The sequence below is a fragment of the Nematostella vectensis genome, chromosome 1 (genome assembly GCF_932526225.1).
Source record: "Nematostella vectensis chromosome 1, jaNemVect1.1, whole genome shotgun sequence".
NCBI lineage: Eukaryota > Metazoa > Cnidaria > Anthozoa > Actiniaria > Edwardsiidae > Nematostella > Nematostella vectensis.
In genome coordinates, this window is record NC_064034.1 from 20,376,741 (window position 1) to 20,393,137 (window position 16,397).

Sequence of the window (16,397 nt, forward strand, 5' to 3'; positions counted from 1 at the left end):
TTGCAATCTGGGACTGGAAGCCCGATCAGAAACCCGGGTAGGAACGGACTAGGCAGAGGGTGTGACCTGAAAAACTTTGCCAGACTAAAAAAACAAACCTATTCTAGTTAGGGAATAAATAAACTAGGGAAATAGATAAATCGTACGCCTCAGTGAAATTCGCTGAAGTTTCGGTCTTTTGCTCTAAACGTCATCATAACAAATTTGTTTCCAGATAGGCTTAAAATATCATTTCAACCTTTGTCTATTTTCCACCACGCATACTCAAACCACTTAGTTTTTTACAGCTTATCTGTAGTTTCTCTAGTCACACCATCATAGTTAGCGTTGTCTTTTAGATGCCAAACATCTTATCCGTTGCTATTCCTTGATGTTTGGTAATACAGTATAACGTAGCACTGCTGGGTTTTCAGAAACTCACCCATTCCTTGATGTTTGGTAATACAGTATAACGTAGCACTGCTGGGTTTTCAGGAAAAGTGAAAGCATCAGATCCTTTAGATCTTCGTATCCATCAGAAGACGCTAGTCCAAAAACAGGACGCAAAACGACACACGTCCGCTCGTCTGTGACAGAGATGACACAAAGTCAATTTCCAACATTAATACCGTCAGTCATTATGTATATGGAGTGGCACGATAACTCAGTGACACCGGCTTCGCTTCTCAAAACAGACGAATTTAGGGAATATGCCAGAGGTGCAACCTAGCTGTCTACATAGGGACAGCCCCCCTCCGCATAGATGATGCGGATGATGTATCTTTCCAGACTGGTGGAAAGTGCGGATGATGTATCTTTCCAGACTGGTGGAAAGTGCGGGGGATGTATCTTTCCAGACTGGTGGAAAGTGCGGGTGATGTATCTTTCCAGACTGGTTGAAAGTGCGGATGATGTATCTTTCCAGACTGGTTGAAAGTGCGGATGATGTATCTTTCCAGACTGGTTGAAAGTGCGGATGATGTATCTTTCCAGACTGGTGGAAAGTGCGGATGATGTATCTTTCCAGACTGGTGGAAAGTGCGGGGGATGTATCTTTCCAGACTGGTTGAAAGTGCGGGGGATGTATCTTTCCAGACTGGTTGAAAGTGCGGGGGATGTATCTTTCCAGACTGGTTGAAAGTGCGGATGATGTATCTTTCCAGACTGGTTGAAAGTGCGGATGATGTATCTTTCCAGACTGGTGGAAAGTGCGGATGATGTATCTTTCCAGACTGGTGGAAAGTGCGGGGGATGTATCTTTCCAGACTGGTTGAAAGTGCGGGGGATGTATCTTTCCAGACTGGTGGAAAGTGCGGGTGATGTATCTTTCCAGACTGGTTGAAAGTGCGGATGATGTATCTTTCCAGACTGGTTGAAAGTGCGGATGATGTATCTTTCCAGACTGGTGGAAAGTGCGGATGATGTATCTTTCCAGACTGGTTGAAAGTGCGGATGATGTATCTTTCCAGACTGGTGGAAAGTGCGGATGATGTATCTTTCCAGACTGGTGGAAAGTGCGGGGGATGTATCTTTCCAGACTGGTTGAAAGTGCGGGGGATGTATCTTTCCAGACTGGTTGAAAGTGCGGATGATGTATCTTTCCAGACTGGTGGAAAGTGCGGATGATGTATCTTTCCAGACTGGTTGAAAGTGCGGATGATGTATCTTTCCAGACTGGTGGAAAGTGCGGATGATGTATCTTTCCAGACTGGTGGAAAGTGCGGGGGATGTATCTTTCCAGACTGGTTGAAAGTGCGGGCTATGTATCTTTCCAGACTGGTGGAAAGTGCGGATGATGTATCTTTCCAGACTGGTGGAAAGTGCGGATGATGTATCTTTCCAGACTGGTGGAAAGTGCGGATGATGTATCTTTCCAGACTGGTGGAAAGTGCGGATGATGTATCTTTCCAGACTGGTGGAAAGTGCAGGGGATGTATCTTTCCAGACGGGTGGAAAGTGCGGGGGATGTATCTTTCCAGACGGGTGGAAAGTGCGGGGGATGTATCTTTCCAGACGGGTGGAAAGTGCGGGGGATGTATCTTTCCAGACTGGTTAAAAGTGCGGATGATGTATCTTTCCAGACTGGTGGAAAGTGCGGATGATGTATCTTTCCAGACTGGTGGAAAGTGCGGATGATGTATCTTTCCAGACTGGTTGAAAGTGCGGATGATGTATCTTTCCAGACTGGTTGAAAGTGCGGATGATGTATCTTTCCAGACTGGTGGAAAGTGCGGATGATGTATCTTTCCAGACTGGTGGAAAGTGCGGGGGATGTATCTTTCCAGACTGGTGGAAAGTGCGGATGATGTATCTTTCTAGACTGGTGGAAAGTGCGGGGGATGTATCTTTCCAGACAGGTGAAAAGTGCGGGGGATGTATCTTTTCAGACTGGTGGAAAGTGCGGATGATGTATCTTTCCAGACTGGTGGAAAGTGCGGATGATGTATCTTTCCAGACTGGTGGAAAGTGCGGATGATGTATCTTTCCAGACTGGTGGAAAGTGCGGATGATGTATCTTTCCAGACTGGTGGAAAGTGCGGATGATGTATCTTTCCAGACTGGTGGAAAGTGCGGTTGATGTATCTTTCCAGACTGGTGGAAAGTGCGGATGATGTATCTTTCCAGACTGGTGGAAAGTGCGGGGGATGTATCTTTCCAGACTGGTGGAAAGTGCGGATGATGTATCTTTCCAGACTGGTGGAAAGTGCGGATGATGTATCTTTCCAGACTGGTGGAAAGTGCGGGGGATGTATCTTTCCAGACTGGTGGAAAGTGCGGATGATGTATCTTTCCAGACTGGTGGAAAGTGCGGATGATGTATCTTTCCAGACTGGTTGAAAGTGCGGATGATGTATCTTTCCAGACTGGTGGAAAGTGCGGATGATGTATCTTTCCAGACTGGTGGAAAGTGCGGATGATGTATCTTTCCAGACTGGTGGAAAGTGCGGATGATGTATCTTTCTAGACTGGTGGAAAGTGCTGGGGATGATACATCATCCGCACTTTCCACCAGTCTGGGAAGATACATCATTCGCACTTTCCACCAGTCTGGAAAGATACATCATCCGCACTTTCCACCAGTCTGGAAAGATACATCATCCGCACTTTCCACCAGTCTGGAAAGATACATCATCCGCACTTTCAACCAGTCTGGAAAGATACATCATCTTTCCAGACTGGTGGAAAGTGCGGATGATGTATCTTTCCAGACTGGTTGAAAGTGCGGATGATGTATCTTTCCAGACTGGTGGAAAGTGCGGATGATGTATCTTTCCAGACTGGTTGAAAGTGCGGATGATGTATCTTTCCAGACTGGTGGAAAGTGCGGGGGATGTATCTTTCAAGACTGGTGGAAAGTGCGGATGGTGTATCTTTCCAGACTGGTGGAAAGTGCGGATGATGTATCTTTCCAGACTGGTGGAAAGTGCGGATGATGTATCTTTCCAGACTGGTGGAAAGTGCGGATGATGTATCTTTCCAGACTGGTGGAAAGTGCGGATGATGTATCTTTCCAGACTGGTGGAAAGTGCGGATGATGTATCTTTCCAGACTGGTGGAAAGTGCGGATGATGTATCTTTCCAGACTGGTTGAAAGTGCGGATGATGTATCTTTCCAGACTGGTGGAAAGTGCGGATGATGTATCTTTCCAGACTGGTGGAAAGTGCGGATGATGTATCTTTCCAGACTGGTGGAAAGTGCGGATGATGTATCTTTCCAGACTGGTGGAAAGTGCGGGGGATGTATCTTTCCAGACTGGTGGAAAGTGCGGGGGATGTATCTTTCCAGACTGGTGGAAAGTGCGGGGGATGTATCTTTCCAGACTGGTGGAAAGTGCGGATGATGTATCTTTCCAGACTGGTTGAAAGTGCGGGGGATGTATCTTTCCAGACTGGTGGAAAGTGCGGGGGATGTATCTTTCCAGACTGGTGGAAAGTGCGGGGGATGTATCTTTCCAGACTGGTGGAAACTGCGGATGATGTATCTTTCCAGACTGGTGGAAAGTGCGGATGATGTATCTTTCCAGACTGGTGGAAAGTGCGGATGATGTATCTTTCCAGACTGGTTTAAAGTGCGGGGGATGTATTTTTCCAGACTGGTTGTAAGTGCGGATGATGTATCTTTCCAGACTGGTGGAAAGTGCGGATGATGTATCTTTCCAGACTGGTGGAAAGTGCGGATGATGTATCTTTCCACACTGGTGGAAAGTGCGGATGATGTATCTTTCCAGACTGGTGGAAAGTGCGAATGATGTATCTTTCCAGACTGGTTGAAAGTGCGGATGATGTATCTTTCCAGACTGGTGGAAAGTGCGGATGATGTATCTTTCCAGACTGGTGGAAAGTGCGGATGATGTATCTTTCCAGACTGGTGGAAAGTGCGGATGATGTATCTTTCCAGACTGGTGGAAAGTGCAGATGATGTATCTTTCCAGACTGGTGGAAAGTGCGGATGATGTATCTTTCCAGACTGGTGGAAAGTGCGGAGGATGTATCTTTCCAGGCTGGTGGAAAGTGCGGATGATGTATCTTTCCAGACTGGTGGAAAGTGCGGATGATGTATCTTTCCAGACTGGTGGAAAGTGCGGGGGATGTATCTTTCCAGACTGGTGGAAAGTGCGGATGATGTATCTTTCCAGACTGGTGGAAAGTGCGGATGATGTATCTTTCCAGACTGGTGGAAAGTGCGGATGATGTATCTTTCCAGACTGGTGGAAAGTGCGGATGATGTATCTTTCCAGACTGGTGGAAAGTGCGGGGGATGTATCTTTCCAGACTGGTGGAAAGTGCGGATGATGTATCTTTCCAGACTGGTGGAAAGTGCGGATGATGTATCTTTCCAGACTGGTGGAAAGTGCAGATGATGTATCTTTCCAGACTGGTGGAAAGTGCGGATGATGTATCTTTCCAGACTGGTGGAAAGTGCGGATGATGTATCTTTCCAGACTGGTGGAAAGTGCGGATGATGTATCTTTCCAGACTGGTGGAAAGTGCAGATGATGTATCTTTCCAGACTGGTGGAAAGTGCGGATGATGTATCTTTCCAGACTGGTGGAAAGTGCGGGGGATGTATCTTTCCAGGCTGTTGGAAAGTGCGGGGGATTTATCTTTCCAGACTGGTGGAAAGTGCGGATGATGTATCTTTCCAGACTGGTGGAAAGTGCGGATGATGTATCTTTCCAGACTGGTGGAAAGTGCGGATGATGTATCTTTCCAGACTGGTGGAAAGTGCGGGGGATGTATCTTTCCAGACTGGTGGAAAGTGCGGATGATGTATCTTTCCAGACTGGTTGAAAGTGCGGATGATGTATCTTTCCAGACTGGTGGAAAGTGCGGATGATGTATCTTTCCAGACTGGTGGAAAGTGCGGATGATGTATCTTTCCAGACTGGTGGAAAGTGCGGATGATGTATCTTTCCAGACTGGTGGAAAGTGCGGATGATGTATCTTTCCAGACTGGTGGAAAGTGCGGATGATGTATCTTTCCAGACTGGTGGAAAGTGCGGATGATGTATCTTTCCAGACTGGTGAAAAGTGCGGATGATGTATCTTTCCAGACTGGTGAAAAGTGCGGATGATGTATCTTTCCAGACTGGTGGAAAGTGCGGATGATGTATCTTTCCAGACTGGTGGAAAGTGCGGGGGATGTATCTTTCCAGACTGGTGGAAAGTGCGGATGATGTATCTTTCCAGACTGGTGGAAAGTGCGGATGATGTATCTTTCCAGACTGGTGGAAAGTGCGGATGATGTATCTTTCCAGACTGGTGGAAAGTGCGGGGGATGTATCTTTCCAGACTGGTGGAAAATGCGGATGATGTATCTTTCCAAACTGGTGGAAAGTGCGGATGATGTATCTTTCCAGACTGGTGGAAAGTGCGAATGATGTATCTTTCCAGACTGGTTGAAAGTGCGGATGATGTATCTTTCCAGACTGGTGGAAAGTGCGGATGATGTATCTTTCCAGACTGGTGGAAAGTGCGTATGATGTATCTTTCCAGACTGGTGGAAAGTGCGGATGATGTATTATTCCAGACTGGTGGAAAGTGCAGATGATGTATCTTTCCAGACTGGTGGAAAGTGCGGATGATGTATCTTTCCAGACTGGTGGAAAGTGCGGAGGATGTATCTTTCCAGGCTGGTGGAAAGTGCGGGGGATGTATCTTTCCAGACTGGTGGAAAGTGGGGATGATGTATCTTTCCAGACTGGTGGAAAGTGGGGATGATGTATCTTTCCAGACTGGTGGAAAGTGCGGATGATGTATCTTTCCAGACTGGTGGAAAGTGCGGGGGATGTATCTTTCCAGACTGGTGGAAAGTGCGGATGATGTATCTTTCCAGACTGGTTGAAAGTGCGGATGATGTATCTTTCCAGACTGGTGAAAAGTGCGGATGATGTATCTTTCCAGACTGGTGGAAAGTGCGGGGGATGTATCTTTCCAGACTGGTGGAAAGTGCGGATGATGTATCTTTCCAGACTGGTTGAAAGTGCGGATGATGTTTCTTTCCAGACTGGTGGAAAGTGCGGATGATGTATCTTTCCAGACTGGTGGAAAGTGCGGATGATGTATCTTTCCAGACTGGTGGAAAGTGCGGATGATGTATCTTTCCAGACTGGTGGAAAGTGCGGATGATGTATCTTTCCAGACTGGTGGAAAGTGCGGATGATGTATCTTTCCAGACTGGTGGAAAGTGCGGATGATGTATCTTTCCAGACTGGTGGAAAGTGCGGATGATGTATCTTTCCAGACTGGTGGAAAGTGCGGATGATGTATCTTTCCAGACTGGTGGAAAGTGCGGGGGATGTATCTTTCCAGACTGGTGGAAAGTGCGGATGATGTATCTTTCCAGACTGGTGGAAAGTGCGGATGATGTATCTTTCCAGACTCGTGGAAAGTGCGGATGATGTATCTTTCCAGACTGGTGGAAAGTGCGGATGATGTATCTTTCCAGACTGGTGGAAAGTGCGGATGATGTATCTTTCCAGACTGGTGGAAAGTGCGGATGATGTATCTTTCCAGACTGGTGGAAAGTGCGGATGATGTATCTTTCCAGACTGGTAGAAAGTGCGGGGGATGTATCTTTTCAGACTGGTGGAAAGTGCGGATGATGTATCTTTCCAGACTGGTGGAAAGTGCGGATGATGTATCTTTCCAGACTGGTTGAAAGTGCGGGGGATGTATCTTTCCAGACTGGTGGAAAGTGCGGGGGATGTATCTTTCCAGACTGGTTGAAAGTGCGGATGATGTATCTTTCCAGACTGGTTGAAAGTGCGGATGATGTATCTTTCCAGACTGGTGGAAAGTGCGGATGATGTATCTTTCCAGACTGGTGGAAAGTGCGGATGATGTATCTTTCCAGACTGGTTGAAATTGCGGGGGATGTATCTTTCCAGACTGGTTGAAAGTGCGGATGATGTATCTTTCCAGAATGGTTGAAAGTGCGGATGATGTATCTTTCCAGACTGGTTGAAAGTGTGGATGATGTATCTTTCCAGACTGGTGGAAAGTGCGGGGGATGTATCTTTCCAGACTGGTGGAAAGTGCGGGGGATGTATCTTTCCAGACTGGTGGAAAGTGCGGATGATGTATCTTTCCAGACTGGTTGAAAGTGCGGATGATGTATCTTTCCAGACTGGTGGAAAGTGCGGATGATGTATCTTTCCAGACTGGTGGAAAGTGCGGGGGATGTATCTTTCCAGACTGGTGGAAAGTGCGGATGATGTATCTTTCCAGACTGGTTGAAAGTGCGGATGATGTATCTTTCCAGACTGGTGGAAAGTGCGGATGATGTATCTTTCCAGACTGGTGGAAAGTGCAGATGATGTATCTTTCCAGACTGGTGGAAAGTGCGGATGATGTATCTTTCCAGACTGGTGGAAAGTGCGGATGATGTATCTTTCCAGACTGGTTGAAAGTGCGGGGGATGTATCTTTCCAGACTGGTGGAAAGTGCGGGGGATGTATCTTTCCAGACTGGTTCAAAGTGCGGATGATGTATCTTTCCAGACTGGTTGAAAGTGCGGATGATGTATCTTTTCAGACTGGTAGAAAGTGCGGGGGATGTATCTTTTCAGACTGGTGGAAAGTGCGGATGATGTATCTTTCCAGACTGGTGGAAAGTGCGGATGATGTATCTTTCCAGACTGGTGGAAAGTGCGGATGATGTATCTTTCCAGACTGGTTGAAAGTGCGGGGGATGTATCTTTCCAGACTGGTGGAAAGTGCGGATGATGTATCTTTCCAGACTGGTGGAAAGTGCGGATGAAGTATCTTTCCAGACTGGTGGAAAGTGCGGATGATGTATCTTTCCAGACTGGTAGAAAGTGCGGGGGATGTATCTTTTCAGACTGGTGGAAAGTGCGGATGATGTATCTTTCCAGACTGGTGGAAAGTGCGGATGATGTATTTTTTCAGACTGGTTGAAAGTGCGGATGATGTATCTTTCCAGACTGGTGGAAAGTGCGGGGGATGTATCTTTCCAGACTGGTTGAAAGTGCGGATGATGTATCTTTCCAGACTGGTGGAAAGTGCGGATGATGTATCTTTCCAGACTGGTGGAAAGTGCGGGGGATGTATCTTTCCAGACTGGTGGAAACTGCGGATGATGTATCTTTCTAGACTGGTGGAAAGTGCGGGGGATGTATCTTTCCAGACTGGTGGAAAGTGCGGGGGATGTATCTTTTCAGACTGGTGGAAAGTGCGGATGATGTATCTTTCCAGACTGGTGGAAAGTGCGGATGATGTATCTTTCCAGACTGGTGGAAAGTGCGGATGATGTATCTTTCCAGACTGGTGGAAAGTGCGGATGATGTATCTTTCCAGACTGGTGGAAAGTGCGGTTGATGTATCTTTCCAGACTGGTGGAAAGTGCGGATGATGTATCTTTCCAGACTGGTGGAAAGTGCGGGGGATGTATCTTTCCAGACTGGTGGAAAGTGCGGATGATGTATCTTTCCAGACTGGTGGAAAGTGCGGATGATGTATCTTTCCAGACTGGTGGAAAGTGCGGGGGATGTATCTTTCCAGACTGGTGGGAAGTGCGGATGATGTATCTTTCCAGACTGGTGGAAAGTGCGGATGATGTATCTTTCCAGACTGGTTGAAAGTGCGGATGATGTATCTTTCCAGACTGGTGGAAAGTGCGGATGATGTATCTTTCCAGACTGGTGGAAAGTGCGGGGGATGTATCTTTCCAGACTGGTGGAAAGTGCGGATGATGTATCTTTCTAGACTGGTGGAAAGTGCTGGGGATGTATCTTTCCAGACTGGTGGAAAGTGCGGGGGATGTATCTTTTCAGACTGGTGGAAAGTGCGGATGATGTATCTTTCCAGACTGGTGGAAAGTGCGGATGATGTATCTTTCCAGACTGGTGGAAAGTGCGGATGATGTATCTTTCCAGACTGGTGGAAAGTGCGGATGATGTATCTTTCAAGACTGGTGGAAAGTGCGGATGATGTATCTTTCCAGACTGGTGGAAAGTGCGGTTGATGTATCTTTCCAGACTAGTTGAAAGTGCGGATGATGTATCTTTCCAGACTGGTGGAAAGTGCGGGGGATGTATCTTTCCAGACTGGTGGAAAGTGCGGGGGATGTATCTTTCCAGACTGGTGGAAAGTGCGGATGATGTATCTTTCCAGACTGGTGGAAAGTGCGGATGATGTATCTTTCCAGACTGGTGGAAAGTGCGGATGATGTATCTTTCCAGACTGGTGGAAAGTGCGGATGATGTATCTTTCCAGACTGGTGGAAAGTGCGGATGATGTATCTTTCCAGACTGGTGGAAAGTGCGGATGATGTATCTTTCCAGACTGGTGGAAAGTGCGGATGATGTATCTTTCCAGACTGGTGGAAAGTGCGGATGATGTATCTTTCCAGACTGGTGGAAAGTGCGGATGATGTATCTTTCCAGACTGGTGGAAAGTGCGGATGATGTATCTTTCCAGACTGGTGGAAAGTGCGGATGATGTATCTTTCCAGACTGGTGGAAAGTGCGGATGATGTATCTTTCCAGACTGGTGGAAAGTGCGGATGATGTATCTTTCCAGACTGGTGGAAAGTGCGGATGATGTATCTTTCCAGACTGGTGGAAAGTGCGGGGGATGTATCTTTCCAGACTGGTTGAAAGTGCGGATGATGTATCTTTCCAGACTGGTGGAAAGTGCGGATGATGTATCTTTCCAGACTGGTGGAAAGTGCGGATGATGTATCTTTCCAGACTGGTGGAAAGTGCGGATGATGTATCTTTCCAGACTGGTGGAAAGTGCGGGGGATGTATCTTTCCAGACTGGTGGAAAGTGCGGGTGATGTATCTTTCCAGACTGGTTGAAAGTGCGGATGATGTATCTTTCCAGACTGGTGGAAAGTGCGGATGATGTATCTTTCCAGACTGGTGGAAAGTGCGGATGATGTATCTTTCCAGACTGGTGGAAAGTGCGGATGATGTATCTTTCCAGACTGGTGGAAAGTGCGGGGGATGTATCTTTCCAGACTGGTGGAAAGTGCGGGTGATGTATCTTTCCAGACTGGTTGAAAGTGCGGATGATGTATCTTTCCAGACTGGTTGAAAGTGCGGATGATGTATCTTTCCAGACTGGTTGAAAGTGCGGATGATGTATCTTTCCAGACTGGTGGAAAGTGCGGATGATGTATCTTTCCAGACTGGTGGAAAGTGCGGGGGATGTATCTTTCCAGACTGGTTGAAAGTGCGGGGGATGTATCTTTCCAGACTGGTTGAAAGTGCGGGGGATGTATCTTTCCAGACTGGTTGAAAGTGCGGATGATGTATCTTTCCAGACTGGTTGAAAGTGCGGATGATGTATCTTTCCAGACTGGTGGAAAGTGCGGATGATGTATCTTTCCAGACTGGTGGAAAGTGCGGGGGATGTATCTTTCCAGACTGGTTGAAAGTGCGGGGGATGTATCTTTCCAGACTGGTGGAAAGTGCGGGTGATGTATCTTTCCAGACTGGTTGAAAGTGCGGATGATGTATCTTTCCAGACTGGTTGAAAGTGCGGATGATGTATCTTTCCAGACTGGTGGAAAGTGCGGATGATGTATCTTTCCAGACTGGTTGAAAGTGCGGATGATGTATCTTTCCAGACTGGTGGAAAGTGCGGATGATGTATCTTTCCAGACTGGTGGAAAGTGCGGGGGATGTATCTTTCCAGACTGGTTGAAAGTGCGGGGGATGTATCTTTCCAGACTGGTTGAAAGTGCGGATGATGTATCTTTCCAGACTGGTGGAAAGTGCGGATGATGTATCTTTCCAGACTGGTTGAAAGTGCGGATGATGTATCTTTCCAGACTGGTGGAAAGTGCGGATGATGTATCTTTCCAGACTGGTGGAAAGTGCGGGGGATGTATCTTTCCAGACTGGTTGAAAGTGCGGGCTATGTATCTTTCCAGACTGGTGGAAAGTGCGGATGATGTATCTTTCCAGACTGGTGGAAAGTGCGGATGATGTATCTTTCCAGACTGGTGGAAAGTGCGGATGATGTATCTTTCCAGACTGGTGGAAAGTGCGGATGATGTATCTTTCCAGACTGGTGGAAAGTGCAGGGGATGTATCTTTCCAGACGGGTGGAAAGTGCGGGGGATGTATCTTTCCAGACGGGTGGAAAGTGCGGGGGATGTATCTTTCCAGACGGGTGGAAAGTGCGGGGGATGTATCTTTCCAGACTGGTTAAAAGTGCGGATGATGTATCTTTCCAGACTGGTGGAAAGTGCGGATGATGTATCTTTCCAGACTGGTGGAAAGTGCGGATGATGTATCTTTCCAGACTGGTTGAAAGTGCGGATGATGTATCTTTCCAGACTGGTTGAAAGTGCGGATGATGTATCTTTCCAGACTGGTGGAAAGTGCGGATGATGTATCTTTCCAGACTGGTGGAAAGTGCGGGGGATGTATCTTTCCAGACTGGTGGAAAGTGCGGATGATGTATCTTTCCAGACTGGTGGAAAGTGCGGATGATGTATCTTTCCAGACTGGTGGAAAGTGCGGATGATGTATCTTTCCAGACTGGTGGAAAGTGCGGATGATGTATCTTTCCAGACTGGTGGAAAGTGCGGGGGATGTATCTTTCCAGACTGGTTGAAAGTGCGGATGATGTATCTTTCCAGACTGGTGGAAAGTGCGGATGATGTATCTTTCCAGACTGGTGGAAAGTGCGGATGATGTATCTTTCCAGACTGGTTGAAAGTGCGGATGATGTATCTTTCCAGACTGGTTGAAAGTGCGGATGATGTATCTTTCCAGACTGGTGGAAAGTGCGGATGATGTATCTTTCCAGACTGGTTGAAAGTGCGGATGATGTATCTTTCCAGACTGGTGGAAAGTGCGGATGATGTATCTTTCCAGACTGGTGGAAAGTGCGGATGATGTATCTTTCCAGACTGGTGGAAAGTGCGGATGATGTATCTTTCCAGACTGGTGGAAAGTGCGGATGATGTATCTTTCCAGACTGGTGGAAAGTGCGGATGATGTATCTTTCCAGACTGGTGGAAAGTGCGGATGATGTATCTTTCAAGACTGGTTGAAAGTGAGGATGATGTATCTTTCCAGACTGGTGGAAAGTGCGGATGATGTATCTTTCCAGACTGGTGGAAAGTGCGGATGATGTATCTTTCCAGACTGGTGGAAAGTGCGGATGATGTATCTTTCCAGACTGGTTGAAAGTGCGAATGATGTATCTTTCCAGACTGGTGGAAAGTGCGGATGATGTATCTTTCCAGACTGGTGGAAAGTGCGGATGATGTATCTTTCCAGACTGGTTGAAAGTGCGGATGATGTATCTTTCCAGACTGGTGGAAAGTGCGGATGATGCATCTTTCCAGACTGGTGGAAAGTGCGGATGATGTATCTTTCCAGACTGGTTGAAAGTGCGGATGATGTATCTTTCCAGACTGGTGGAAAGTGCGGGGGATGTATCTTTCCAGACTGGTTGAAAGTGCGGGGGATGTATCTTTCCAGACTGGTGGAAAGTGCGGATGATGTATCTTTCCAGACTGGTGGAAAGTGCTGGGGATGTATCTTTCCAGACTGGTGGAAAGTGCGGATGATGTATCTTTCCAGACTGGTTGAAAGTGCGGATGATGTATCTTTCCAGACTGGTTGAAAGTGCGCATGATGTATCTCTCCAGACTGGTGGAAAGTGCGGATGATGTATCTTTCCAGACTGGTGGAAAGTGCGGATGATGTATCTTTCCAGACTGGTGGAAAGTGCGGATGATGTATCTTTCCAGACTGGTTGAAAGTGCGGATGATGTATCTTTCCAGACTGGTGGAAAGTGCGGGGGATGTATCTTTCCAGACTGGTGATATGAACATAGGTGATGAACAAAAAAGAAGTAAGCGTTTGAGCATATTAAAGCGTTTTAAAGGTTTGAAAATTTCAAACATTTGTCGTGTGAGCATGTTCCCTGATCTCGGGGAGGCGCTTATTCGAGCAATTACTGTACTACGTAAATACATATGATTGAAAATTGTGGAGCGGTCTGCATCTCTGATGACATAAGTTAAAACATGCCAAGCAAAATATACCAATGATTTGTAGAAATAAAGTGCCCGAACCATATTTCATTATACGCTGGAGTTCGACACTTCTCGTTTTCGCCATAACAGCTGTGCAAGGAGAAAAAAAGTAGATGCACTTCCCTTTTTTTTGCCATTAAGCCAAAATGAAAAGTTTTGACTTTAAAAACTTCCCGCCGTTATTTAGAACCGTCAAACGATGGCTTCAAGCTTGAAAAAAATCGCAAAAGGCGACATTCGAGTGCTCGACACATAATAAACGATGCATGAAATGTCGAACTCCACGCTTCGTTCATACTTTGCCGAGCATTTGCGGGCCGCTGTTTGCATAGCTTTTCAGGCTTAAAATCGTCGCTTGGCTGTTCTAAATAATAGTGGAAGTGTTTTAGAGCCAGAAACTTGTTATTTAGGCTAAAAATGGAAAAAAGTGGAGACAGCCGTGCATCTAGTTTTTTCCTCCTTTACCGGAAGCCGTGCAATTAGACACAGCGTTCATTATAATGCCTTTGTCCCTCACCAATCATCAGGTCTGGCTGCAGCATCATTTTATCGAGGGAGAGCGAAGAGCATGATCGCATCTTACTGTAGTCTCTCTCGTAGATCAGAATATTGTATCGAGACTCAAGAAAGTGCAACAGTTCACCATCAAGAGTGACGCGCGTCGAGCCAATCAGCACGTACGGATCTTCCGAGCACCCATCACATGGTCCAGCTGAAAAATGTCAATCAAATACAATTTACGGGTGACCCGTGTAGACCCGATAACCGCGTAGGGGTCTTCCGAGTGAATTTTACTTGAAAATACTTATAATCATCCAGCTTGATTTAAAGAAAAAACACTAATTTCACGTTTATATTGAAGAGAAGTGAAGAGCCCGCTCGTAAGGCCTAACAGGATTGGCTGGATTACCTTATTGTTCTATTGTATTTTTCTATTTTATTTATTTTTATTTCCTTCTCTACAGCAACAGGCGAAAGCACACATAAGCTTAAAGCGCCTTGATCACTGTTATCACTATTAAGTAATAGGTCAATGCCTATTGTACCACTGCTTCCCCTTTTGGCCACCGAAATGTGAGTAATTTCTCATCGAAGGATCGTCAAATACGATCCCTTTTCCATTTGAAATCTGTGACCCCCCCCCCCCCCCATAGCAAATCCTGTGTGCACGCCTAAACGTAACTATGGAATGGCTTACCGTCGTGCTCTGCGTTCTCCTCTTTGATCGATCCTTGCGTTCTCAATAACACGTGATCAAGCAGCTTTGAGGTCACCTTACTCTTGATCATGCTTTCTCCTTCATACTCAATGACGTAAGAGAACAGGCCCCAGGGAAAGTCACCCTGTATTGACAGTTGACTTGCCACATAGACCTCGACACCCTTAGTCTCCACAAACCCATCCAAGGCGGAGCTCGTGAGCAACATCACAGGGATGTTGCCGAACGAAGAGATGATCATAGCTATGCTGGAGTGGATGAGCTCAGTAAAGCGTGTGGTGACGATGAGTATTCTCGAAGGCTTACACATGATCCAGTTGCCTATGAGCTCCAGCACGCAAGCCATCTTCGGGTGAAGCACCCCGTGTTCGTAGAACGCTAACTGTGCACTCACTAAATGGCGTCTAATTGACTCAAGCGTTCCTTTGAGTACCGATCCATGTTTCTCTTGAAAATTATTCAAGTAAGCTGTGAAAATAACAAGAAGTTTTATCGTCTACGTTTCAATACATGTAGTGTAATAAAGCCCTGTGCATAGGAAATCCAACATTTTTGGCGCCGCTCCGCTCGGTTGATATCAACACAAAGAAAAGGTTGGCACACTGCTTCTCAGTCTCACCAGCAATGTTGGCGCTGTTTGCACGGGGCTTTAGTCGCATCACTGTTTTAAATGTGTTGAGAAGGACCAGAGAGAGCCAAAAGTCATTACATACATAAAACAGTGGGATTCTAGATTTGTAGTAACATATCTCTCATTAGAAACACATGTCTTTATCCATCAAAGCTGGACGATTTTGATTTAATTTTCAACGGAAAAGCTTATTCACACCACAGTAAAAAAAAGCAGTTACAATGTTCCTAGCAACATTTACCAGACCCAGACTTCAGCTTGTCTTAAACAAAACACGCTAGCTCATACTACGGCCAGCCCACAATTGACGACAAAAACCAGGGAGTTGACTAGTCCTTGTAGACACACAGCTGAAGCCAGCGTGCAATTGACGACCATATCCAAGGAGCCGACTAGTCTTTGTAGGCAAACTACTAACCTACTTCTACGGCCAATCTGCAAATGACGACCAGATCCAAAGAGCCGACTAGTCCTGGAAGACACACTACTTACATACCGCTACAGCCAGTCTACCATTGAAGACCGGATCTAAGGAGCTGGCTCGACCTTGTAGACAAAGAACGTACCTACTGCTACGGCTAATCCGCAGTTAACGACCAGATCCAAGGCGCCGACTAGTCCATGCAGACACAATACCATTCGGTGGCACTGCTCCAAGTTTTCGTCTTCTTTCATGGATACTTCCGTTTGTTTGACAAGGAAGCGGGTGTAGTCCGGAGTTAGGGTGCTGAGGGTAGTGGCTGGCTTGATGATACCACTTTGTTTGAGACGTGCCAGGAATGGATGGATGCTACTCTGAAGAAACTCAACAGCCTCGAGCAACTCTTCCTGGAGCTTGAGGTCGATAACTCGAGGCGATTGTGTGATATGCGACGCATTGCGCTCTTGTTTCGCCACTACTTTCGTGTCTTTGAGAGGGACGTCTGGTCGTTTAGTTGGATGAGACGTTGGTATCGGTTCTTTTTTTTGCTCTTGCTTTATAGGTAATGTATTCAATATTGTGTTTGAGTTATCTGGATAATGAATAAAATACATGGCTT

At 46.5% G+C, this 16,397-nt stretch overlaps 1 protein-coding gene across 1 annotated transcript in view; it reads right to left on the reverse strand.

Annotated features, from left to right (window-relative positions):
• Window positions 1-263: 263 nt before the first annotated feature.
• The window catches only part of LOC5504939 (protein shortage in chiasmata 1 ortholog), a 30,118-nt gene continuing 13,984 nt past the window's right edge, over window positions 264-16,397 (reverse strand). Inside the window, exons 14-17 of the mRNA XM_048731913.1 lie at window positions 15,924-16,370; window positions 14,706-15,194; window positions 14,025-14,219; window positions 264-566 (exon numbers count right to left, since the gene is read on the reverse strand). Coding sequence (XP_048587870.1) covers window positions 418-566; window positions 14,025-14,219; window positions 14,706-15,194; window positions 15,924-16,370 — 1,280 coding nt within the window. The 3' untranslated portion in view covers window positions 264-417. The remainder of the gene's footprint in view (window positions 567-14,024; window positions 14,220-14,705; window positions 15,195-15,923; window positions 16,371-16,397) is intronic.